We start from the raw sequence: 26,392 nt of genomic DNA, 5'->3' as shown, positions 1-26,392 counted from the left end.
TTTTACATTATCAATGAAACAGAATCACAGCCTCAGTCAAGTTATGACAGATAAAACTAAAAGCTCAGCATTTTGCTGGAACTGAAAATTCAGAACGCAAAGCGAACTTCAATGGCTATATGCCTAAGGTTATAGTTTTGTGATATACTTTTTTTTTATATATATTATATATATATATATATATATATATATTATATATATATATATATAATCCCGTGAAGGGCAAATCAAGGGTAACACGAGGGTGGAATGTTTTCCCTATGTAGCGGATTAATGCAAAAATAAATTAGTCTACATACGGTACGCCAATTACGAAAATACAAATCTTTACTACACTCTGTATTGGATACTTCATTGGAAAGCCTGTCCATTTTATTTTATATGGAACTTTATATGTAACTTCCACTTACTGCAGGCATTTATTAGGGATTTGCAAGAGTGTATAGAAAGGTTTCACAGTACACGCGTGCTGTGTGCTAGAAATATACGTATACAAGTTATAACTATGATCCCCGTCAGGTGCTCAACACTCTAGCAGATTTAGGGTGCCCAAAATGTGTGCACCCTAATTCCATATCTCACTGTTTTCAACCAAGAGAATCGTCCCAAATGAAAATGCAAGTGAATTAAATGTGCTTTACTATTGCGTTCTCTCCACCCCCAGAATCTGCTGTTAAAGATGCGTGGAATCAGTAATGAGACGAATACCAGTCGTTGTTGCTCATTTGCACCAGTTCATTCACCACATCTATCATGCTGTAGTTGTGTTTCTTCAGTAGTCGCTGGTTTAGCTGTCTGTCAACAAACCCCATCTCCGACAAGACATCCATCATGGTTGCGCTCTGATTCCCAGAGTCAACCGGTTGCTGAAAACAAAGAAAATGTTTAGGGTTTTTCTGACCCTACGTAGCTGCAATACCTGACATTTTCATCTCTCTTTACGTCAGTGATACTCATCTCTGGAATATGAGATCCATACCAGTCCTGGGGCTGTATTACAGAACAATTTCCTAACTTGCTTTCCGATCTACATTTTACTCAGGAAGAAAATAAGGTTTTCATCGCAGAAAAATGTACAATAAAATCTAGTTAACAACAATAAATAAATACCGCTTGTGGACACAAAGTATGGAAATTTTTTTTTTTAAAAGGGCATAATAGGGGCATGCTGTAGACTGCCAAATTTACATACCAAGCTAAATAATATGTTATACAGTGAGATTAGAAATGAGTGTAGCAATGGAGAAGCCATACTAATGGGGGATTTCAACTTCCCCCATACAAAATGGGAAAACCCAGTGGGGAGCACGACAGCTGAAATTGAAATGGTAGAAATGACAAATGACCGCTTCCTAATGCAATTTGTCAAGGCACCAACTAGAAGAGAGGCATGCCTTGATTTAGTCTTTTCAAATAACGAAGACAGAATAACTACAACAGAGGTCAGAGAACCATTGGCAACCTCAGATCACAACGTGGTCTCATTTGAAGTGCTTTTTAAAACCCAAAAAGTAACGACTAAAGCTAAGGTTTACAATTTTAAAAATGCAAGCTATGAAGGAATGAAACAGAGACTAACAGAAGTAGATTGGAGTAAAACAGAGAATACATCCAGAGTAAGGATGGCTATTTTTTAAAAATGTAGTACTAGGAGGTGCAAAACAATTACATCCCAAAAGTAGACAAATATAAAACAAAACAGCTAAAATGGTTTAATAGATCAAATAAAAAAAATATTCAGAACAAAAAAATCTCACCTGTGGTAGTGCTAGCTGGTCAGTGAAGAGTGCCTTGTAGGCAGAGGCAGCTACAGACAGTGCTCCTTTGACCAGCCCCCCTGCTATACCTCGGTTGTGCCTGGAAACACAGAAAAGATGCTCAGTTTCATACATTTACACACCACAAGATTACATCAGTAAAGCAAACTTAATTTAGAACAATCCCACATCACATCTTAAAGTACATGCTGTTCAATGTTATATACCGTATTACTTTGAATTAGAGCCACAGTGTTTATTTTGAATTGTTAAAAATGGCTGCAGCACTTAACTGAGGGGTGAGTTTATTTGTGGGCGGCGTGTATCAGAAATACCTCCGATCTGCAGCAATAACTCTTGTGTTTTGAGGGAGCCTATCAGGCGGGAGTTGGAAGGTCAGGGGAGTACTGTACTAGCAAATCAGTGGTGTGTATTAGTTGCTATGGGGCAGGACAAGAAAAGGAGAAAGAAGGGTAGTTGAGTGTGATGCAGTTATTTTTCTTAATGAAAAATAATACCTCTGAATATTTGATTTCTGTTTTTTTTTTTTCTCACTGTAATTTACCTGCTTGTTTGTAATTTCTCTGTAAGAGAAACTGAATCTAGATAGTAAGCAAGTTTTATATATTTGTACAGAACTGAGTAAAATTCCAATTGAATAAAAAACAAAACAACTAAACCCCCTACAAGACGATATCTTCGGCCAGCTTTCGGATAGCGCTTAAAGTGACCAGCAAAGCTCTAAGATCCTCTGAGTTTAAGATTATGGCGGTGCTGTTTGCAATATGCACCCTTTTCACTTATAATGTTGATAATTCTTGGTTCGGACAACCTGGAATGGGGAATAGATTCATAACAAAAAGAGTAGTACCTGTTATCTTGCTTACACTTTTTTCTTAAATTCATAACTCTAGAGGGTCCCACTGACTGATGTTGCACAGAATTGGACACTAGAACAGAAAGTATTAAATCATCATCTCACTTTAGACCTGACCCACTTTAAAGGCTACACTGTCCCAGTATCACAATCAACTGTATATAAAAAGCTACACTTCCATAGTTTACCTTTATTATGTCCACTAAAAAAGTATGAAACACAAGCAAAGAAACAAAAAGATCTTCAACACAAAAAAGGACACTAGTGATGACAATGCTACAGTAAGTAAAATAGATGTTGGTTAGCACTGCAGTGCCTTTCTTGCCCACTGTAGTGTGCAATCCATTTTAATATATAACTATACTTTGTAGCTATATTTTATTCTGTAACAGCCTATGACTCACAGATTAAATTAAGTAACCTTTGTGACTGTTCCACCAGCTATAAAACAGGGTAAAAGCAGAAATGAGTAGCAATTGTCATAGTGCAAGACTTAATTAAGGCATTTTTGGTAACACAACTACAAAAGGGTCAAAGAGACCTCTTCTAAGAAACCTATGATACTTCTATACCTAGTCTGCTATATTGCCTGGAAGGTCTGTTTCATTTATGTTGAAATAAAAAGGAAACAGTCAACAAAAGTTAGATTTTTAACACTATTGAATTCAAAGTAGACTTTGTAATAATCAGTCTTTAGTTTATTAAAGTTTACCTATATTTTAAGTATATGCATATTGTAATAAATAAATATCGAGTGTCTTTCCTTTAAGAAACAAATCATTAGGTTACTATCATAACTGTGGTTACCTGCACACTTATATCAAAGTTGCTCCTTTAAGAGCCCCATATTCGTCAGATGTTGTCTCCGCGCCCAAGAATAATAATAATCATCTTTTACTTATTTCCATAGTAGACCACCATCACAAAGTGCTTTACAAGATATGAGACTAGGGTGTTTGAACTATTCATCAGCTGCAGAGTCACTTACAAGAACATCTCACCCAAAAGACGGAACACAAGGTTAAGTGGCTTGCTCGGGGTCACACACAGTGAGTCAGTGGCTGAGCTGGGATTTGAACCAGGTACCTCATGGTTGCAAGCCTGTTTCTTTAACCACTGGATCACACAGCCTCCTACAAAAGGCTCAGTGCCATTTTTCGACTCTTCAGGAGTCGATATAAAATTGTTGCCAACGCCTTTTCACGTGTGTATATATATAATATATATATATTTTACCATTGCCATTGCTTGTAAAGACCCTGACATATCTGAATTTTGTTCATTGCGGTTTTCTTTTGAAACTTCTCCAATCACAACCTATCACAAACTGTCTGGAAACGAATAGCCATCGCACCGATAAATCAGTGAAAATTGGGGGGGTATGGGATTTGTAGTATTTAATGTACGATTAACGGGGCTCTTCAAGGAGTAGCTTTGATATAAGTGTGTAGGTAATTCGGGCTATAAAAGGTTACATCCCTTTAGGTAATGGTTACATTTTGTTCATGAAAGGGAACCAGTACAGCAGTTGTTACAAAAGAGTTGTTATAACAGATTTTTACACACTGCAATTGTGGCAGGCTGGCGAGTGGATAGAGGCCCAGAGGCAGTCTGTAGTTCAAAAAAATTATTATTTTATTATAAATAAACAAAAATAAAAAGGGCACAAGGGCCAAAACAAAGCGATTTAAACACAAAAAGAAAGACAAAAAGCAAAACTAACAAAAATAACAATTTCCAGGCTGGGCAATGCCTTCACTGGATTTATCAAAATTAAAAAAAATCACACACCAAAAACCACCAACCTGCTTCCTCAGCTCCCTCCTCCCAAATGAGAAGCAGAGGCCTCCTTTTATGTCAGGTGGCTGGGTGCTGATTGATTATTAATTAACCTAATCAATTAATCAACCCCAGCCACCTGAACATAATAAACCCATGCAGGTAGGGAAAATTAACCCCATCCCTACCAATTTAAAAAGGGCAGAGCTTTGCTCTGCCACAGCAATTTTTTCTGTCAGTACGACATACCTTCAATACTATTCTGACGTGGCTGATAAACTTCATTTATAGGCATTTCTCTTATTGCATGCTCTGTCTTCTGAGGGCAGATGTCTTCTCTGAAAAACAAAACTTCCGTTAGTGCAAGATCTCAGGACTAAGCACAGTGGTTCTCAATCGTATCGAAAGACAGAAGCAAGTTGATGTTTAGGGGTTATCCCCATAGGGAAAAAAAAAGACAGTCAAATGCTTTAAGTGCCACTTATCACAAGCAACAAATTGACAAAAAGCATGAGTTCTCCAATAACCAGTGCATCTTAAGAAGTACAAGAAATACATGCATATATTTAGGAACAAATATGGTACCTCAAAGTAGTAAAACAGTTTTGATATTACAGTTCTGTAACTGGAACTATAAAAAGCCAGTAAGGTAATTAGCACTTTGTTCAAACTTCTCTCAACCTTGTGAAACAGATTATAGTGTTTAATCCTCTTGTACCAGAATAGTATCTCCATGCTTCTTACTCTTCCTGACAGTTAAAGCACTGGTAAAGAAACTGGGATGAAACTCCTACTAAGGAAAATATTTAATGGTTAATAACTTCTTACCTGTAACACTTTTTCCTGTAGATCATGTTTTTTTATTTTTAATTTGTCAATTTAATAGTCCATTTATCCTGCCACCATGTTATAGTGTAGTTCAAAGTATTGTTCAACAGTAATTAGGCTCCTTCCTAAAATTCTGTGTTCAGTAAAGTGAAACATGTACGGCTGGTTTCACAGCCCCCAACAGCTGCTGAATTCCCCCTAAGTGATTGAACTCCCAGTACATACCTTTGTGTTCGAGTGGGTGTTGGGCAGGACACCACCTCCGGGGTCAATGTCACAGTATCCAGTGTTTGGGAGGTGCAGAGCATGTCATTGATGCCTGGGTGCATGGGTACCTGCTCTTTTCCCTCGGTGGTCCAGCACTCCAGCTCCGTGTCAGTCTCTATGCCAGCATCAATCTCAGGAGGAGACAGGGTTGAGCTGTACATGGACTCCCCCAGGGGCCGGCTGGTGTCGAAGCAGTCTGGCAGGATGATGATGTAACCCTCTGAGGAGGTGGATGAGCCCTGACTCTGCACCTCATCTTTATTATCGTCCTGCTGCTTCTGCCCCTCAACATCCTTATCAAGGACCTGGTCCAGACAGAAACTCTCAACGACCGCTTCCATACTCTCCTCTGAATGGAAAAAGGGAGACACAGATCAGTTAAGAGGTGCAGTAGGTTAAAGGCAGATAAGATAAGATTTACGAACAAGAGGAGGTCATATGCTTTTCTAGCTTCTAGTAACAGATTGATCCCAAAACTGTTATGTTGGGTCATATAGGATCCCGACGACTAAATTTTTGTGTCCTCTGGTTGCTGTGCTTAAAGTTTTTCTGGGATAGTGTGGCAAGCTAGCCTGAGCGGTGAGGTCGGACCCAGAAGAAACACACACAGCACTGCGAGTGATATGGTGAAGGCGCTTGCTTGCACTGATTTATTGCAAATAAAAAGTTTAAAACTGACAAAAACACTTTGTAAAAGAAAATGGCACGTTGGCCGAAACAGACAGGACAAATAAAACGGCACGTTAACTAATTTGTGCAATCCTGTGATCACATACTATTAAAATACTTTAAATGCACATGAATTAATAGTGCAATCTCCATGCCCAAATACAACTATATATTTTAAATCACTCGTGCTACACAGATGCACTTATATCCCGTGCACCAACACCTACACATCAACATTAACACACCACATGCAACACACTCACGGGCGGGGCACACTGCCACAGATACTTAGTAAGGCAAATTATGGTCTAAGCAAAAAAAATAGAAAAATGACAGTGAACATTTAAAACAGGATATTAAGCACGTTACGGTTTGTGGCTCAAAAACCAGAATCTTGAATTTAGCTTCACATACCTGGCTGTGTCTGCTCGTTAGGTTTCTTTCTTTCCACATCTGTAGACAGCAGGCTTGTTTTTCCACTGGTTTCATTTCTGTCATTTGAAAAAAATACATTCTGCTCTCCCTGCAAAGAGGCTGTTGGAAATACAGAAAACTTGATTCAAAATACCATCAACTGTATCTGTTCCTTTTCAGATGTCAAACTAAAATACACATCCTTCACACTTGTATCATCATAGCCAAATTGCAATAAACTTTATTTTCACAAACAATCAAATTATGCATTTCAAAAGAAACACATGTAAACAGGTATATGTACATAAAAAACTGTAAAACCAAATAATTGTTTCTAATACTACATAAAAATTTAATATAACACTACCTCCAGTAGGACTGCTGCATTGTACTCTATGGAGCGTACACATCTGTCTGCTGGCTCTGTGCCTGCATCCTGGGGCAGTGTTGTAAACACAGACGTAGTTCCATTGAACACTACTGTGACTGTATAACAATTTCATAGTATGTGACTATTAGGTTATGAGATCAATTATCAACAATTGCCTAAGTGGGATTCACCTATTGAACACAGGGAACACATTCACAAACTAAATTGGGAAGGCGAGATGTAACTAAGGTTCTCCACTCACTCTTTGGAGATCCAGGTTTGCTCCATCTCGGTGGTTTGTGATCAGGTGCCTCTTCTAACGTAAGGGAGCGAATTACTGTCTCGCAAACAAACTGGGTCCCGCTGATGTCCTCCTCCCCATCCTCCACAACAGGAGGGCTCTCTGTATTTTTCTTCCCCAGTGTAACATCTGTAAACATCAGGCCCATTACAAGAAAATGAAGTCAGGTGGTGCCCAACCTTTTAAAGTGGTAAAACTATAAGAAACTAAGTCAAGAAGACCTTTTAGGCTTGTGCCTCTACAGTATATACTGAGTGCATATTTGTCTACTTGACTTGGTTTCTTGTAGCTTTACCTTACAATTCTGATTTGAAACATGTTGAACCTACAGATAGTTAAACCCTTTGCCTACTGCTTATTAATTCATTTACAACAAATATTACATCCAGTAATACTTCACCACACAGAACAAATTCATATACCAATCTGGAATTTTACAGTGTGTTTTAAATGAGATTTATTTGAAACCTTACAGTAACCAAGCATAATATTAGTTTGAATTAGGAGTAGTTGCTACTATAAACATCAACATTGTTTTGATTTGTTTAATATATTTCATGTTTCATGTTCCATCCAGGATGAAACTGGCTGCAACATTATGAATTTGTTTTGAAATGTTATATGGCAATTATTATTAACATGCTTTTGAGCTCATTATAACAAGGGATTCGGGTGTTTATTTTTAACCAGTTTCAGTCTCAGCAAAATTTGGGCATTATCGGTTATATATGGCATTTTTATTTTTTTTAGAAAAACGAGTCACCCAATCTATTTAAAATCTTATTTTTCGTGATAATTGGAATAGTCATATCCTACACAGTATCTCTTTTTACAGCTTAGACATGTTTAGGGGGAAAAAACAAGCAACACCAAATATGAAGAAACAAACTAAATATGAAAATATTACACATTATACAACTAAATAAAATATTAAAATTATGTTAAAACAAACAAAAAAAACCACATCTTAAACATTTAGATGGTTCAATCACCCCCTTTCTATCACTGTAGTGACTGCGCTAATGTTAACGTCTCCTTCAGTTGTATAGTGCTTAACAGTTCTTGTGCGATGCTGATAATGCACACCGATTTTTTTTTTTTTTTTTTTTTTTTTAATTGTCAACAAACTGTTTTGAAGACTGAAACCAATTAATGTTAGATATTTTGACTTCATTCTAACTACTGTATGCTGGGAAAAGTCACATAACATTAATAGTGTGAAATAACAGACTTCAAGATCAAAAGGCATAAAGACACCGTTTGAATCCGAAGCCCATTATAACTATACTGCATGTAAATTCTGTAGCACGCTAGGCCCCTATTTGATTTTCCGTGACATTCCATGACCAGAACTAGAATTCATGAAAATTCCCTGACTTTCAAGGTTTGGAAGACATGTTATTTTCCCGACTTTCCAGAAATTCCATGACCTGTATGAACCTTGTATAAAGCAATCTCCACAAATAAAAATAAGATCTAATCAAGAAACAATAACCCTCAAGAATCCTCAACTATTATAATCCACAGGATGACAACAATTAATCTTATGGTGATGCCATACGTTATTAAACCGGCCTGCTTTGTTACAAGTGTAATAGATATCTACTTAATTACTAACTGTCTATTTTGATTAACTGTCTTACCAAGAAGTGCCTTCAATCCACTTCCTTCAGTCTCCTCCTCAATCTGGCACAGTCCTGGTTTCTCCAAAAGGGGTTCTTCATGGGGCAGGGGGGACATGCAGGGGGTCATGTCTACAACAACATAAAACACAGGAATATCAATCTTGAAAAAGTTGTATTTTCCAAGGCTCTGGAATGTGTTGACCTAATACCTATTTATTAAGTTGTCATATAACAAAGCATGACCTCAGTTTTGCAAGGTTTTTACATATATTTTTTTAGACTGTTTTAACCAGTGCCCTTTTTTGTTTTAACAGTTCCTATTGCAAGTGCTTTGGCTGTGAAAGATGCTATATAAAAATGTAATTTTGTATACTTTTTTTAGGTACTATTCCTGCTATCACTAGAAATTAGGGCTGTCAAATAAATTGCTGTTAAGTAGATTAATGCATTCATTTTTTGGGAGATTCATTAGCATACTGTAATTAATTTCCTATGGCACATTTTAATGCATGTCAGGATTGAATGAGTGTAGTCATCATTTGAATATAAAATTAGTCACAGAACCGCATTATGTAGCAAAGCACTCAAACTGAACGACTTGAATGGAACGTTTATTTTATAAAAATGTTCTCACAGCTGGATAGAAAGAGGTTTACTACTTGTATCTACTGTCAAAGAGAATTCCAGTATCACAGAAGTGCATCTAGTCTGCTGTACCACCTGTGTGCTAACATGCTTTTTCAATTCTCAAAATACACTCTAGAAGTTTTTCTGCTAAAGACAACAACAATACAACAAATGAAACCCGTAGGATTTGACAGAGCACTCTTAGAAATTTAGGATCACTGTAAACCAATGAAATCAAGCCAAGTACCATACCAGAAGTAGAACCAGCGCTGTTGGATAGCTACTGACTGCAGACTCATTAACATTGTAGCTTTGTTTTATTTCAATACCCACCTTTATTTTTAAACAATATTATTTACAATTACTGAGGATATAACCGTTACTCAGTGAATGTTTTGTTTTATTTAGGCAATTTTAAGTTTAAAAAAAAAAGAGAATTTAAAATTATTATTTAAAACAGCTACGAAAAACATCAGTTTATGTGTAAAGGTAATTGCTCATTGTAAATGCAGTAAGGTGAGTAATAAACTGACTCCACTGTGATTTAACAGTTGGTTCAAACTATTTAACAATGGTGGATTGTAATATAAAAAGAAGCCAGAAATAGGAAAACAGGTTTTATGCTGGCTGAATAGTAATAATAATAATAATAGTAATAATAATAATAATAATGTAGGCCGGTAAAGTTTATGTGCTCTCTTCAGGAGGAGTTGGCCGGGTTTGTGATGTATATAAACAAAGTCCAAACGGGATTTCTCTGTTCAATATTCTTTATTTCCTTGGCACATGTTTTGCTTTTAGTTACAGCATCAGAATACAGAGCTCAATCAAACTTGCTCAAAAGTACCCCTCGTCCCAAGAAACCACCAAACTCTCCATAGTTCAGCAGCCACGTCACAGTGGGTAAGGTCTTCCAGTTAAAAGCTAAAGTAGCAATAGCTTTGCAGTACAAAACAGAGTTCCAACTAATCATTTTTGCTGTACTAATTCTACACTAATAACTAATAAAATAATCTGTACAGTGCAAATACTGTAACCTGGTCAAAATAGAAAATATATTCCAACATTACAATAGCATCAGAAATAAAACAAACTTGAATCAGATGGATGCAGTAATTGTATCAATTAAATATGCAATTAAAACCAAGATTAACTGAGATTAAAAAAAATAATAAATAAATTGCTTGACAACCGTACTAGAAATCTTAATCTAGTATTGTTAAATTTCCACTAAAATTAATGTATCACGACAAAAAAAAGGGGTTTCTTGACTTCTGGGTGTGTTGAGCTTACCGACAGGTGTGTTATGTGGTACTCGCTCCAACCCCTGCACAATGTTGACATCCAGCAGTTCAAAAGACAGCAGGTCCTGAAAGAAAAGCAGAAAAAACTTGAACCTCTTCAACACCAGAATCAAGATTTCCCATAATTGAGCTGCATTAACTTCAGCCTAAAGCATAAAGGATGTAGCAGAGTTTTCTGAAGCTAATATCGAGTACTAAAGCTTAACAAATGTAGAGTTCTGTAGTGCTTTAATGTTATTAATATTGAACAAATAAAAATAGAAAAACTGGCACACGCAACTGTGTAAACAGTATGTCCCTTCCTGTCAATTACATTCACTCTGGGCAAGTCCACAGATCTGACAAGATTTTGATAGGTGTGACAGAGAGAGAATGAATCCTAGTCAACAGTCTCCCTCCTGACCTTTGAGGGCGCTGTGTAACAGGAACAGTGTGCCCCGTACTGGATGGTTTGGCAGTTCATTCCTGGGTCAGTTGGAAGTCAGCCATCCAGAAAGGGGGCGGAGTCACAATACCAATAGTCATCACCTTAATACGGTAGGCAATGTGTCAGTTCTGGATTGAAGGATCCGTGCCTGCACTCGCTACCTGATTGAGGGTACATCATGGGATGTGGCAAAGCAATCTGTTCCTTTGTTATAGTTACAAAAAGACCAGTGAAGAAGTACTGTGTTATAAAGAAACCAGGATTTGTGTTTATCGTTTTGTTTCTCTATTAAACTGTTACATTTAATAGAAGGCTAATATCCGGGAGCTGTAGGTAAACAGCCAGTAATTAAACCCAGACTCCACTTTACTATTGTGCACGTATAAACCTGTAAATCATCACTTTCACCAAGAGCACTCACGCTGACAAAAGAACATTCAAGGAGGAAGTAAAATGTCTCAGAGATACAACTGGCAAAATTATAGATGAAGAGAAAAACACAACAAATTAAATGATTACTTTTCAAAAGTTTTTACAAAGGAGGATAAGGACAACATGCCTCAAATGTCGACCTGTTACTGTCTAGTTTTAAATAACTTTAGCGTAACAGGATGCAGAAGTGTTAAAGGGACTAGGAGGTCTTAAAATAAACAAATCCCCTGGGGCGAATGAGATCCTCCCAATAGTACTCAAAGAAATGAAGATCATGCAACACAGTCTCTTGAGCAAGGGTTGTACCATCACAATGGAAAATTGCAAACGTAATACCGATCCACAAAAACCGGGAGACAAAACCGAATCAGGTAACTACAGACCAATAAGCCCGACTTCTATTATATGTAAACTTATGGAAACTATAATAAGATCCAAAATGGAAAATTACCTATATGGTAACAGTATCATGGGAGACAATCAACATGGTAAAAACGTGCTCCTTTCCTGCATAGCTGTCCCTTAAAACAGCCAGGAATGATCAAGTTCACAACACACATCCACACAATTTTTTTTTTTTTTTCAGATTGCAAATTAGACAAGCAAACAAATGGCTTCTATTAAACCTGACTGCTGCTACTTTACCAAAAATATAATACAGTACTCTCCGGCTAAGAGAACACCCCTCGGCAAGCAAGCAATGTGTACTCTAAGACAAATAAATAAAATAAATAAATAAGCAATCAAAATGTTTAAATCGAGTGACAGCCTTAATTATATATTCAATTATAATTAAAATGACAAAATTAGAAGCTAATTCGGCATCTGCCCGCCGCAGATGGGTACTTTGCCAACTGCCCGGGCATTACAGCACGTTAAAAGCCTTTCTTCGCCATCAGTCCAGGTGGCTATGAGCAGCTGACGAACTGCCCAGGCAGATGCTTAAATTACATAAAATTCAAAGCTAATTCGGCATCTGCTCACTGCAGCTGGGCACTTCGCAAACTGCCCGGGTATTATGGCAACTGAACGGTCCATAACATATATATAAAAATGGTCTGGTTTGACAAATATCCATGCAAAGTTGCATCACTACAGCAGAAAAAAGTTGAATTCCAAAGTAGTACCTTTGTTTCCAACATACAGTTCACATTGCCAGTGTTCTTTGTCCAGTGCTTGATAAATTTAGTACCAGGCTGAATGCAAGTCTCGTCGGGTAGATTCTCATCCAGAAACGCAGCACTCATGGTGGGAACGATGGAGTTACACGCCAGCTTCGGGCTCCTAAAATAAGAATACACTTTCATTGAAGGTACTGTAATAATAATAATAATAATAATAATCTATTTATATAGCGCCTTTCATGCTAAAACCAGCTCAAAGCGCTTTACAAAGAAAATACATTAAAAACAGAAAATAAACATGTACACTAAAGGAAATAATTAAAAAAATAATTAATTGTTCAAGCAACTTGACTTGCTTGGTACATGGATTCTGATGCGGTTTGAAGTTAGACAGGACGAAACAAAATAGTGATTGGTAAGGAAATTTAAATGCTAATTTGCTGATGTAGTTACATCAGCTGGTTGAAGTAATTAATTTTCTAATATGTTTACAGCTGTGGTAGATTGAAGTGAATTTTGATAACATGTAAACTGGACCAGCTCTAGACCACCCAGAATACCCACACCCTTGCCCCGTTTACAACCAGAATATTCAAGAAAGATTGAAACTGCCCATGGCAAACCCTCAAACCTGATTGATTAAATCTGCCTGCCGCAAGCTTGAGCGCAAGTGGAGGTCACCTGGACTGACGGTTCAGAGAGAGATCTGGACCGACCATCTCCATAGCTACAGGTGTGCGCTTGTTGCTGCCTGGGTGAAGTACTTCTATGAAATTATAACTATGGGACACGATAAACCCAATATTCTCTTTAAGATCACTGACCAAATCCTACATCCAGCCAGATGATAAAGACATTTGATTTGTTTAATATGAGATTCAGAGCTTAGCTCAGAATCAAATATAACCCCCATGTTTCTCACCTTGGATTTCAAATTTGAAGTCAGGTTATCCAAATCTATTTTTGTCAACTATCTGTTTCTGAGACCCTATATGTCTTATCTCAGTTTAACCCCTTGCTGGCTTTAAAATAGATCATATTTGACTGATGATAAAACAAATATCTTAGCCGTCCAACCAGCAATCTTGTTTGTTCTGTTTTTTTTGTGTTTGGGTCGTAGCCATGACTATGGGTTGAGTCATCATACCATTGGTTCAGGGCTAGGGTGGTGGGACATGGAACATTTTGATTACAAGGATGAGTCACTGACGGAGCCATTACAACTGACTGCACAGAGGACTCGAAGTTCTGTATTTCCTGTTCTACAATTCCAAGAGTGCTAATCAACACATCACATAAACAGGTTCCAAAACTAGAAGCGCCTAAACACAAAGTGTTCAGATTCATGACCAAATATGGTCATTCTGCATATGCAGCAAAGGGTTAATTGCAGGAAAATTTGAGACATCCAACTTTTAATATCAGCAAGACACTCAAATAAAACTGCAGTAGCATTGGCATCACCTGGTTTAAGAGAGATATAGAGTTATGCGTCATCAGCATAAGTGAAAGTTCACTCCATTTTTACAAATAACCTCACTTAATGGCAAAATATATAAGGGAAAACAACATAGGTCCGAGAACGGAGCCAAGAGACAAGATCCACAGCATCGAAAGCAAAACTCGGGTCTAAAAGGACTAAAATAGATACAGCATTTGAATATGCACGCATAAAATAATTTGCTCTGTGCTACAATTTGAACGAAACCCTGACAAATCTTTCCAGAATAGTATTACTATTGAGGAAACTATTAATTTGCTTAAATACCACCTTTTCAGAACCTTAGCTAAAAAAGGAAGCTTTGATATAGTTCAATACTGAGTAATTACAGACCTATCTAAATTAACGGGTTTCAACAGGGCAGTTTTAAAAGCAGCTGGAAATATCCCTGTTGACAAAGAACATACCTCTGTCTGTCTATATATATATATATATATATATATATATATATATATATATATATATATATATATATATATTAGTGTGTGTGCTCTTGAGCTAGTACAATTTTAAATGTAATTAAGTGGGGTGGGGAAACTACACACTTTCACCTACACCTGAAATGATCTGACATGGTCTGTTCTATCAGCAGAACAACAATTAACAAGCTGCAATTAGGAAAGCAGGCTGTCGGAATTCAGCCTACACACATTGCTTTGATTAAGTGACCCAACAAGGGTGCACCTGGTGTTGAACATCCAAGCTAAAGTTGCGAGTGAAGTCCAGGTTTTCAGAACTACCCTGAAATATGTTAATAAAATGATCAGGTGCCAGCATTCAGGTTCATACCCTTCCTTAGTACCCTCTATCTTTTCCTGCATCAATTAAACAGTAATATAAAGACCTAAAGGGAGTTACTGCAGACTAGAGTAATAATAATAACTTAGGTCATTTTAGTAACACTAGTCAATAAGGCAGTTGTAATAACCCAGACTGGTAGCTCTACTTTGGCTGGGTTTTAACAGAACTAGTAACCATTCAAAAGACTTAATTTCTATATAATATACCATGCCTCAAGGGTTGTGTATTTCTAATCTTACATTCTAGTGCTTGGCTTGGTTCCCATTGACTCGAGTACTGTAGTATCTGAAACAGCATCATTCCAATCGTTCCAGTGAAGACCCTGTCGATACATTTTCAGTTGCTCCTTTATCTCTTTCACCTCAGTCTTGAGCCGTCTCTTTTCTGCTTGAAGTCTTTGCTTTTCAGCTTTCCTGATACTGTTGTCTATCCGTTTCTGCAACCTGAAAAAAAATAAGGAAATACCCTGAATACTCTGCTGCACTAAATTAGTGAATCATATTTAGCAATTATCTATCAATCACCGGAAAAGCATTGGGCCAAAACATGGGGAGGATTAGGTCGGCCAGGGTGTCCTGCTGCTTTCAGGAGACCCAACAGCTGTTCATCAGTGCGAGACAGAGCATTCTCCATTGCTTTTGTCATTGGCTGACATGAAGTTTTTGTATGCAGCAGAAGAATTGTGCTTTTGTGTTTAACCCCTATTTCTGCCCGTTTTTCACTGTTTTCGTTTGTGTATTTTTAACTGCTGGATAGTTTGTAAAATTATAAAAACACTTTTCCAAAAAAAATCATGTTTGGTCACTGCTATCTACTTATTTTTATTTTTTTTACCTTGCATGGTCTCCAGCAGCTGGTAGTCTGTTTCCAGACAAATGGTTTGGTGCTGGTGTGCTGAACAGAGTGCTGAACTTTATTAAGGAATGGGCAGGATCATGTTCATAGTTACATGACTCACACAATTCACACAAAGTGCAGGATGGGCACACACTGTTAGGAAACAAAATGAACAGTCAAGCATCAAACAAATGAACAGTCAAGCAGACAAAATCAAAGAGGACTGCAATTGCATGCATGTTGTAAGCAATGAATACTGTTGCTTTCCAATTGATGCAAAGCTTTAACAAGACAAGAAAAAGGAAACAAAGTATTTGAAAAAGTTATTGAACTGGGACAAAATGTGTGTGTAAAACATTAAATTTATTCAGAGGCTAAAAGCACCTGAAGTATCAAATACTGTAACAGCCAGTAAAACACAAGTGAATAAAGGAGTTGCTTGAATAAGTAACCAGCAATGTCCAGTGTCCTTATTGACCGTGTGTGTGTGTGTGTATATATATATATATATATATATATATATATATATATATATATATATATATATATATATATATATACACACACACACACACACACACACACACACACACACACACATATTGTAGTACAAAAGAACAACAAATCATTGCTGTATTTTGGTGGGTGAGTAACAACAACTGACCTGCACTGGTAGCAAATTCCTGTAATCTTGTTCTGGCAGCTGCTACAGACTATGAGCCAGTCGCTGGCATTGGCTGATATGGAGCTCATTTCTGGGACTTCGATTCCCACCCCTGCTGGTTCATTAGAGGAACCCTGTTGCAGGGGCTGTATGCTGAACCTCTCTGTGAATTCATGACAGATCTTCTCTACGGCTTCCTTTACCACCTGATCCTTGAACTGAATATATTTAAAAATTAACTGCAAAGATTATTCCAAGGTTACTCTTCTCATTTCAACATACCAAGCTAGTTACCAAATAAAGATACCAAAACCAGAAATAAACAACTTAAACAAAAAATGATGCATCAAATAAATGAATCGTGCTTGTAAAGTGGAAAAAGTATTACTTTATTATGTATCGCTCTAAAAAAAAAAAAGGAGAGAAAAAAAACAAAAGGTTGATTTGAGACTGTGTGCCGAATGTGAAGACACTATCTCAAAATGTGTAGTCTGGATAACTGATTTTTGTAAAATTGTAATTTTTTAGCTTAAAAATTACTTTTTTCTGCACGATACCAAAGCTTAAACTTGACCAAGAGAATTACAGAGTATACTTCAAAAACAATTTTAAAAATGCAGCCATTATAGTACAGAAGAAAATCACTATATTAACACATAAGCAAGTATCAAGTTATTAGTATTAACTCATTTGAAAATATGAATACATTCTAACCTGGTGTACATACCGTTTCCATATAAGTAGTAAACCAAAGTGGAGGATTCTGTTGATCGTCTTTGTTCAACTGGATGTCATTTCTCATCGTCTATCAAAATGAAATGAGCAAGATCAATACGTAGGCCAGTGAAACTGTAGCATCGTTACATATTAACCTGAATGTACAAATATACATACTATTTTCAATGATCCAACACGTATACACAAACTAGAATGCAGTTGGAGAGGTACGGGACTTCAGGTACATTATCTAACTTATGTGGTGGCTTTAAAAAAAAAAAAAAAAAAAAAAAAAAAAAAAAACTTTGTGAATAGGGCCCTAAATCTCACATGGTTTTGTTTTAGAAGGTATGGAAAGAAAATTCCCTACCAGGAAGCTTAATCCAATACTTTAGTGTAAAGATACTAGAGGGGGGGTTTGTTACCATTTCCTTGTCTTGGGTAGGCATCATTTTATGTCCATCAGCTTTTGCGAGCAAAGAGTAGTTCTGAATTGCCTTCTTCCCAGTCTTGAGGACTTCAAAGTCTCTTTTTACTGTCCCACTCTCACACACTCGTCTTGCCACAGGCCCTTTTATCTCATACGCATTCATATGGAGTTGATTCCCTAGTTTAACTGCACTCTGAAAATAATAAGGACAACATACCAAAATAAACAACCTTAAACTGTAAATATCACTGATGTCTTCCAAACCCTTGCTGTTGATACTGTATATATTTCCAGCTACCCCCATGCCCCTCTCCATTTTGCATAGTTTTACTGGTTTTTAACCCTAGTCTTTAAACTGACCAGTATAAGCACTTAACTAACAAGATGTCCATTTTAGTTTAGCATACAGAATATAGATATGTTTTAAATGTGTATGTATATGAGGGTTCGTATTTAAGCTATGTTCATTCAACTTGTCCACTCAAGAAGTTAACTGGTAAGAAATTTATGCCTGATAATTCCTGATAACCCTATTACGAATAAGTGCATTTTCTGCTGGTCCCTTGAAATTCGTATAAAATGAGAATTGACTATGTATAGATCTTTAAGTAGTCACAATATGAGAGCTGACAACCTGTCTATAATGCAAACAGGACCATACTGTTCTTTAGTATTAATGTTTTGAAAAATACAATACCTTTATTGCTTCTTCATATTCCTCTATAAAAGAAAATACATATATAGATAAAGCTTAGTAGTATTTAGTAAAAGCTGAAGCAATAGCAATAGTATAACTTGGGTTGTAAACCCTATAGACTGTTCAGTAAAACTTGCATGAAACATGAAAGAAAGCATTATGACTAGTGCTGGGACAAACACAGGATTTTCATGTTCGGATATTCGCTCATAATTTAAATATTCGTTCTGATATTCGTTAGTTTTTTAAAATGTAATAAAAGCCGTTATATTGCTTTGAACGCAGGCAGAGACAGCACAGCAGCAGGGGCTCATGGCCCCAAGTTTTACTTTTAAAAATCAATCACAGGTCCTTCAGAGATGCATATTGAACTAAATAGCACAGCAGGGTTTCTACTACAGCTGGGCCAAAAGTTTTGCATCACTTCGAATTTTAAGATTGAGACAATTAAAAAGAAAAAAAAAAACTATATGAACATGTGGCAGGACTGAGGCCTACCCATGTAAAAGATAGTTTTGTTATATTATAAATACGGTTTGGTGGGATAATTTAGATCTTTCATTTAACATCATGTAATTGAAGAAACTACAAAATGATCCTGTAAGGCAAGCCATAACAGTAGTACAGTATTTCATGTTGGATTTTGAAATGTCACATTTTTCAATTTCAGTTTTTTTATTAAGTATATGGAAAAACTACAAAGTGGTGATGCAAAACCGTTGGCCATAGCTGTACATTAATGTTTTAAATTGGTGTCTTAAGTGGGACTATTCAGAAGCCATCACTGGCAAGTTACAGTAAGCATGGTACATAATACAATACTGTACTCTACACTGAACATAGTTTATTTGCTAAACCTTGGATATTTGCCAGAAGGCTTAAAGATACCTACATTAGTATGATATTGCAATCTGTAATGCAATGTTTATACATCTGAATAAATTAGCAACACACAAAAAAGTGTTTTTGTTTTTTTAATATAAATATCTTCAAGGATGGTTAGGTTTTACAGATTACTTACCTTGACTGTTAATTGAAACCTGTAAAATAACAAAAAAGTACAAATTAAAATAAGCTTTAAATCGCCTTGGCATCAGGTTACTTTGCTTTACATAGGCTATATTTTTGGGTAAACCGGCATATGGCAAAACATAGCCTTCTATTTGCATTACACAGTACATGTTACTGCCATTTTATATAGGCCCAAATGTATATTTTGATTTATTTACTTTAACTCGAGATAGTGGTCAGCAGCAAACATTAATATATAATGTGCTATTCTTATATTGCATATGAGCTGACCTAGATCTAATTAAACTAATTTGAAAAAATTCAACGAACAGGTGTGCACAACTCCGGTGTTCTTCCTCATCAAATAATTAACTGATTCAATTGTTTCAATCAAGCAATTAAGGGAATGGCTGTAACACATCTGGGCTACAATGACCCTCACTGTGCACCACTGGGTTATAGCTAAGATTTGACTGCTAAAGCTACAAAATATTAAGAAGAAAAAAAAAAGTAAAAGGATGCCAACAGTACATAATACAAAAAGAGTCATAACAGAACTCCCAAATCAATTATACTCACCTCCTCATTTTCCTCATCAAAATATTTCACCTGCACATTGTTCAAACCAAAAGAAATTTTCACCTGAAAACCAAACGATATACAGTATTTCAGTTTTTAAAGAGGTGTACATGTATACAAAGCAACCATTACTCACGGATTTCTTCATTTGTTTTCATGAAAAATAGAAAAACATACCTTTCAAGACAACAAGATTAAAAACGTTTACATCAGAAGTGGTTTGCCCCAAATAGAGTATTCTCCAAGCAAATCTGAGATATGGGTGGGATTTGAACTGGGAATCTGACAATTAGAGCTATCAATATGATGAGAAAGTGGATGACCATGTATCAGTGTTATGTACAGAATACTACAGAATAAAATGCACCAAGCTTCATGACAAGTTGTTAACTTTTTATCCAGATATATGCAAAAATGCAAGTGACAAAGGACAGGTGGATGAAAGGACAAACAAACAGACCCTATATCTCCAGAATCTGACATTATCAATCAATTATGCTTAATTATGATTATACAAGGTTTTATGACAATTGGATAATAGGGGTGCAACAGTTAATCAGTGCATCGATTGATCAATTTCCCGAGCTTTGATTACATACTGGTGAATCGATGCATCAAATTAGAACCCAGTTTGAAGTCTCCTGTTGCCAGTTAGCATTAATACTGCAACCGCCATGTGAGTCAATTTGATGTTTTGAACTATAAATATGTAAATAACTGTTTGTGAATCCCACGTGCATGTTTTTTTATTTTTTTTTTTTTTAAACCTGTCACCTATAACATTTCTATCTTTTAAAATAAATTGTAACTTAAAATAAAAAGACATTACTTTGGCAAATAATTTACATTTTTTTTAATGTAAATTCACAAGAGAACCCACACACTAAAACTCTGGGCGTTTGCTATTCAGTTATATTTTGTATTGTTAGACTGGAGCTGGTGACTCTCCAATGGTAGCTAAAGTGTACAGCCTCCTCCATCTGGTATGGAGGACGTACCATTTTAGCCCAAAATCAAAAAGGCAGCTGTATGCTTTGGGAGAACAGCTTGATGTTCCCGTGCAGCCCATCCAGTGTCAAGGGCGCACACTGGGTTCCACACATCCAGAGAGCCCTGGATGTGTTTCTCCGGCCAGGCAAAAGTGGTGACCTTGCTCATGACAGTGGCCAATATAGCGTGACTCACCATCACATGGATCACTTGACTTCAGCACCCAGCAATCCTGACATTGAGGGGCGAGCAAAAAAGGTACCCCGTTTCTAGTTGCTATAAATATATGTCAAAATATGGAATATTACAATAAAATATAATTAGTGTAATTTAAATATGATTTTAAAGGTTCCTTACTGAGGAAATGTTTCTATGTATTTGTAACTCTTGCCCCTTAGATAATGCGTGAAATGGAGAGTGCACACTTCTGTGCATTCAGCCACTTCTTGGCTGACATCTTTCATGAACTACGAACCCTTAGCTGCACCCTTCAGAAAAATGACCTTATCCTTCCCCAAGCCATCTCTGAGCTGCAGAGGACCATGTCGTCACTGGAAAACAGAAGACCAAAGCGATGTGGCATGCTAAACAAGTTCCTGGCATGCATTCAGGATCAGCCTGATTCAGAGAAGGTCACATTTCAGGTTTGCTAGGATTAGGGATAGTAATCAGACAAAAATAAATTAGCACATATTTACAGGGATTTTTCAAAACTGTTTCAATAGTGCAATTTATGCTATGTTACCTTTATCCATTTAAAATGTCTGTACATAATAATACATTTTATTTATAGAGTGCTTTTCTCAAACCCAAAGCACTGTACAAGAACCGGATGTCTCTGGTTTGAACCCAGATGACCAGAGTCATCACACACTGAAAACCCACATCACAGCAGCCATCACCATTGCTGTTGACAAGCTTAGGTCCCACTTTGGCAGCTTGCTTGATAAAGACCGTCCCGCTGAACAGGCATCCAGTGCTGTGGATTGCTTCAAGGTGTTCAACCATGTCACATGGCCTGAAACTTATGACCAGTTTATGGACTACAGAGTGGAATAAGTGGATACCCTCCTGAAGCATTTTAGTGAGGTTCTCTAAAGGCGAGAGGGTGCTCTTTATATAACCTATAGATATTTACATTAACAAACACAACATTGAATACTTATGTTAAATGTTTTGATTTAGTTATTCATTATTAGATGTATATGAAAAATATGTAACTGTTCTCTGTTTTTGCACTCTTGTGCAAAGTTTTTAAAAAATGTTAATTGTGTAGATTAATATAAACATACAAATATACAGTCTTTCAGTGTGCTCCATTTTTTTTTTTTTTTAATTTAGGAGCTCCTGTGCTCCTATCAAAAAAAGTTAGCGTAGAGCCTGGATTATTTTATACATACATACCTGCCTCCTACTTTGAATCATCCTTCGATTATATATTAGTGCTGTCAATCGCGATTAACGCGTTAATTTTTTGGGAGAGTAATTATTTTAACGTGCGTTAATCGCACTTCTGTGTCTTGAGCCTTTCGGCACACAGTACTTCAATCCCGGCCGCAGCAACACTGGACTGAGTGTTTGACTGCAGTTTAAATTGTTGAAATAGGAAGTTAGTCTCCGAATGGTGTAACAAAGCACTGTGTCCACCCCTGTGCGTCTTTATGTTTACATGTATAGATCCACGGGATATAATGTGGGTTATGAGCACGAGTAATGTAAAATGTGCTATATAGGCAGTTAGGCAAAAAAAATTATTTGGAGAGTTAATGCAAGAGTATGAAATGTTGCTGGTTTTTGCCATGTTAAAAAAAATGCCGGTGGTTTGTTTACTGTACTATATTGCTGTTTTTTGATAATATTTTATGTTGTAATGTTATATGTAACGCCAACGAACGGGACAGTGCTCAGAAGAAAAAAAAAAATCATATTAACTACGTATTGTCATAATTTGCTAATGTTGCCGTTTTCTTCAAAAGGCCTTGGTCAAATGTGAAATCTACTTTAAAAGTTTTATGCACCTTAACATGGCGAAAACCAGCAACATTTCATATAATGATAAATCGATGCATCGCCTCAGCCTTAATTATAAAATTATTTTTCTCATTATTTTCTTTAAAAAAAAAAAAAAAAAAACACGCTGCAACCTATATTTACCTTGAACTTGTAATGATTTGTCAGGTAGATGATTCCACTGAGAGGATTTAGGAAAATAGTCACGAAAATATTCATAAAGATTACACACATAATTAGAAGGGAAAAAAACTATTAAACAAATAACGTTTTGTGTCAGGGCTGCTTATAGTTTATCTGAACAGTGTCAAATATCTGAATACAGCAATATTACTTAAGTGTCTAACAGGGCAGTCTTTGTCTCGGTTTGTGATTAAAATGTGCGTGTCTGAGCTCCAGAGCTGACTCGGCAGTTGCAGGTACAGGATTGGTTGCTTTCGTCGATGCAAAGTATTGATTGCCTAGTTTTGTTGGCTAACAAAAGGTACTATTCTGAAAAAGTTAAAGACTGTGGAAACTTTCGTTTAAATTTTTAAGACAACATGAATTATGAATTAATGAATACTATAAACTAGCAACATTAGTACTGAATAAGTATGTTTTTTTGTTCTTTTTGTTTGTTTGTTTTTTCTAAATGGCTGTGTTCACGTATTGAGCATTTTTACCAAACTAGCATAATTTACACAAATAATCACTGTAGTGTACAAGCAAGTCTGTAATAGACTTTAAGGCGTGAGTAAAACTATTAATAAACAGATATTGTAGCAGGTGCATCCGAAATAATATTAACTCAATTTGTCCAATTATTGAAAAATGTAGCGTTATATAAACAGACACACACAAAGATATAGCTAGTTTTCAAAATACATAAAGATGTTTAGTCGTACTGCCCCGACATGACAGGTACTACTGTGACGAGGCAAGACACCTTTTTATTTGACCAATTGACTTTGCCTTGCCTGCTGTGTTATCCTTTCCGGTTTATGCTACTTTCAATGTTAGGCCCAATTTCTAAAAGAACGTTTTTAAAATGTAATAATAATAATAATAATAATAATAATAATAATAATAATACAGAAAGCCTAATTGTTGAAACATTCAGATCGACCGACCCTGATGTGTAGTGATGTCGAACAATAAAAAGAATATCTAAATTGCTGGTTAACGTAAATAGAGCTATTGGATATACATTACTTAATTCAAACCGATTGTGCGCTCGTTTTGTATTTGGTATTTGGCTCCGAGGCTCCTGTTAAGAAAACCCTGATTAAAACTACAGCGTAACTCACCCTGCCTTCAACGCACTCCCAGGGTGTTCTCTCGGAATCCGAAACAAGGAAACTCTCTGTCTTTCCATTGTAATTCACCTTTACATTAATCGGGAAATCCATGGTTGTCTTCATTTTTTAAAATAAAAAACTCATATAAATCGCCTACCCCGTTTTATTTCTTTGGGAAACGTGTCTGTTTGTACGCAGTACGTAGTTATAAAGCCACTCTGTTATCCCCTTAATTAACCGAGTCGGAAGCTTTTCCTTTCTTTCTGTTTACACTTGACCCACGTGACCGCGTACAAATGTTAATTTGACATATGCGCATGCGTCTGTGTGTTTATTTAAAGTGTAAATAACACACAATAGCGGGCATGTACAATATTTTTTAAATGGACATATAGGTTATTTAATGTATATATGAACATAAAGTCCCGACCCCCTAAACAAAAGGGAGGGGTGACACATTTTTGTCTCCAAGGCTTATATTGTTTTGGACCTTCCAATAAACAAACGGGGGTATTACTTTATATGACAATACGTGTTTGCACATGTAAAACGATTGGCTTTCTGTGGTGGTGTACTTTTTTCTTTCAAATGGCATAGATCTTAGCAAACGCGCGCTGATATTATATATATATATATATATATACTATAATATATATTATATATATATATATATTATATATATATATGTCAAAACATATCACTATTATAGAGAGTTTTGTTATAGGATAGTTTATCTCTAACACAGTTTTACATATAAACTGCCCCTGTTTTCATTTACGTGCTAAACTGGATCGTGAATTCATTTAAGAGTAACCCTTAATACAGGAATCAAAATGAATGTATTTTTTACTCTCCCCGGAAAACATTCTTTTTTATGAAGAAACAGAAATAAAATGTAAATGTTAAAAAAAATATATATTTCTTTATTACAATGAAGAAACTACATTGCTCTGAAATAGAGACATGAAAATTCATTAAAGCAGTCGTTTCCCTTTATTAAAGGCAAATATTAAAACAGATTTTAGAGAAGAAACATATTATTCTAAAAAAAGGACATCTCATTTGCTTATGTAATGTCCATCAATATATTGTGGCGTTCGTTTCGGGTTCTTTTTGGGACAGAAATGAGACTGCAACCATGAGTAGATGAAGGCTGTTTATTTTGACAATAATTAAATAATCACAAGATAAAATCATAAAGTGAGGGAAAGGGGACTGGGAGTCAAAAGTGAAAATAAGTGATTGTAGTAGTTTTTCTTTTACTATCTCGTTATCTCACGAACACAACCTTCTTTCACACACTCGTCTTCCCCAATCCCCATCCCCATCTTTCGTGCCAAACCTGCACCCCAATTCACCCACACATGCAACACGCAACCCTTGCACGCACACACCACCATGCAACCCCTGTACGCACACACCACAATGCAACCCCTGCAGGCACACACCACCATGCAATGCCATGTTTTGTGGCTGTTTCACAATTGGCAGGCAAGTATTGCATTGTACATGGACTGTGCTTTTATGAAGTTATTGCTGTGGTAAATCAATATAAAACAGAAGACAGACACAGGGAACAAATCAGCCAGTTGTCCAGATAATTCACCACCCTGATCCCTTGCAGCCGCAAAGGAGCTAGGATGGCATCCATGCACTTTGAAAACGTGCTAGCGGCTAAGGAGAGGCCAAATGGCAGCACGAGAACTTGAAGACGCTTCCCTGGAAGGCAAAGCAGAGATCATTCCTGTGCACTGGACGGATAAGAACTTGAAAATACACACCCTTCAGGTCCACTGTTGTAAACCAGTCGCCCAGCCAAACAGACTAGAGGATGTGGCGATGTGTGACCATCTGGAACCTTTTCTCCCTCAAGAACCTGTTGAGGTGTTTCAGGTCTAGGATGGGGTGAAGGCCACCATTCCTTCTTTGGTACCAAGAAATACCTCAATACAACCCTTCTTTTTTAAATTAATTGTGAGGTTGCATGACTCAGTCAGTTGTAATAAATAAATGTTTCTATTTTACAGCTGTGTCATGGAAAGTGCTTTACTGCCCCACAGTGTTACAATTTTAA

At 36.5% G+C, this 26,392-nt stretch overlaps 1 protein-coding gene across 2 annotated transcripts; it reads right to left on the bottom strand.

The window, feature by feature from the left end:
- Positions 1 to 226: 226 nt before the first annotated feature.
- nbr1a (NBR1 autophagy cargo receptor a) lies at positions 227 to 24,592 on the bottom strand. 2 transcript variants are annotated; one of them, XM_041266353.1, is made up of 19 exons: positions 24,328 to 24,592; positions 20,039 to 20,101; positions 19,470 to 19,488; positions 18,449 to 18,471; positions 17,747 to 17,944; positions 17,332 to 17,409; positions 16,605 to 16,822; positions 15,938 to 16,093; positions 15,343 to 15,546; positions 12,805 to 12,961; positions 10,808 to 10,883; positions 8,906 to 9,016; positions 7,224 to 7,391; positions 6,592 to 6,711; positions 5,467 to 5,857; positions 4,663 to 4,751; positions 2,629 to 2,707; positions 1,758 to 1,857; positions 227 to 866 (listed from the first exon to the last, which is right to left on the bottom strand). In XM_041266353.1, exons 1-19 carry the CDS (start codon positions 24,439 to 24,441, stop codon positions 690 to 692), a joined length of 2,541 nt encoding a protein of 846 aa, XP_041122287.1. In that variant the 5' UTR covers positions 24,442 to 24,592; the 3' UTR covers positions 227 to 689. The 2 variants fall into 2 exon arrangements, with proteins under 2 accessions (XP_041122287.1, XP_041122288.1); XM_041266354.1 differs by lacking the exons at positions 227 to 866; positions 2,629 to 2,707 and having other exon boundaries at positions 1,764 to 1,857.
- Between the last annotated feature and the right edge of the window lie 1,800 nt (positions 24,593 to 26,392).

Source organism: Polyodon spathula, chromosome 12 (genome assembly GCF_017654505.1).
Source record: "Polyodon spathula isolate WHYD16114869_AA chromosome 12, ASM1765450v1, whole genome shotgun sequence".
NCBI classification, from domain to species: Eukaryota; Metazoa; Chordata; class Actinopteri; order Acipenseriformes; family Polyodontidae; genus Polyodon; species Polyodon spathula.
Note: the sequence above shows the minus strand (reverse complement) of the source record. Positions and strands in the feature narration are given on the sequence as shown.

Excerpts from the sequence above, each read along its gene's own strand:
- nbr1a (XM_041266353.1), bottom strand. The coding sequence starts at position 24,441 with ATGAAGACAACCATGGATTTCCCGATTAATGTAAAGGTGAATTACAAT. Across the intron at positions 12,962-15,342 it reads ACCAAGCCAAGCACTAGAAT|GAGCCCGAAGCTGGCGTGTA; the intron begins GTAAGATTAGAA and ends TTCTTATTTTAG. Across the intron at positions 867-1,757 it reads ACCAGCTAGCACTACCACAG|CAACCGGTTGACTCTGGGAA; the intron begins GTGAGATTTTTT and ends CTTTGTTTTCAG.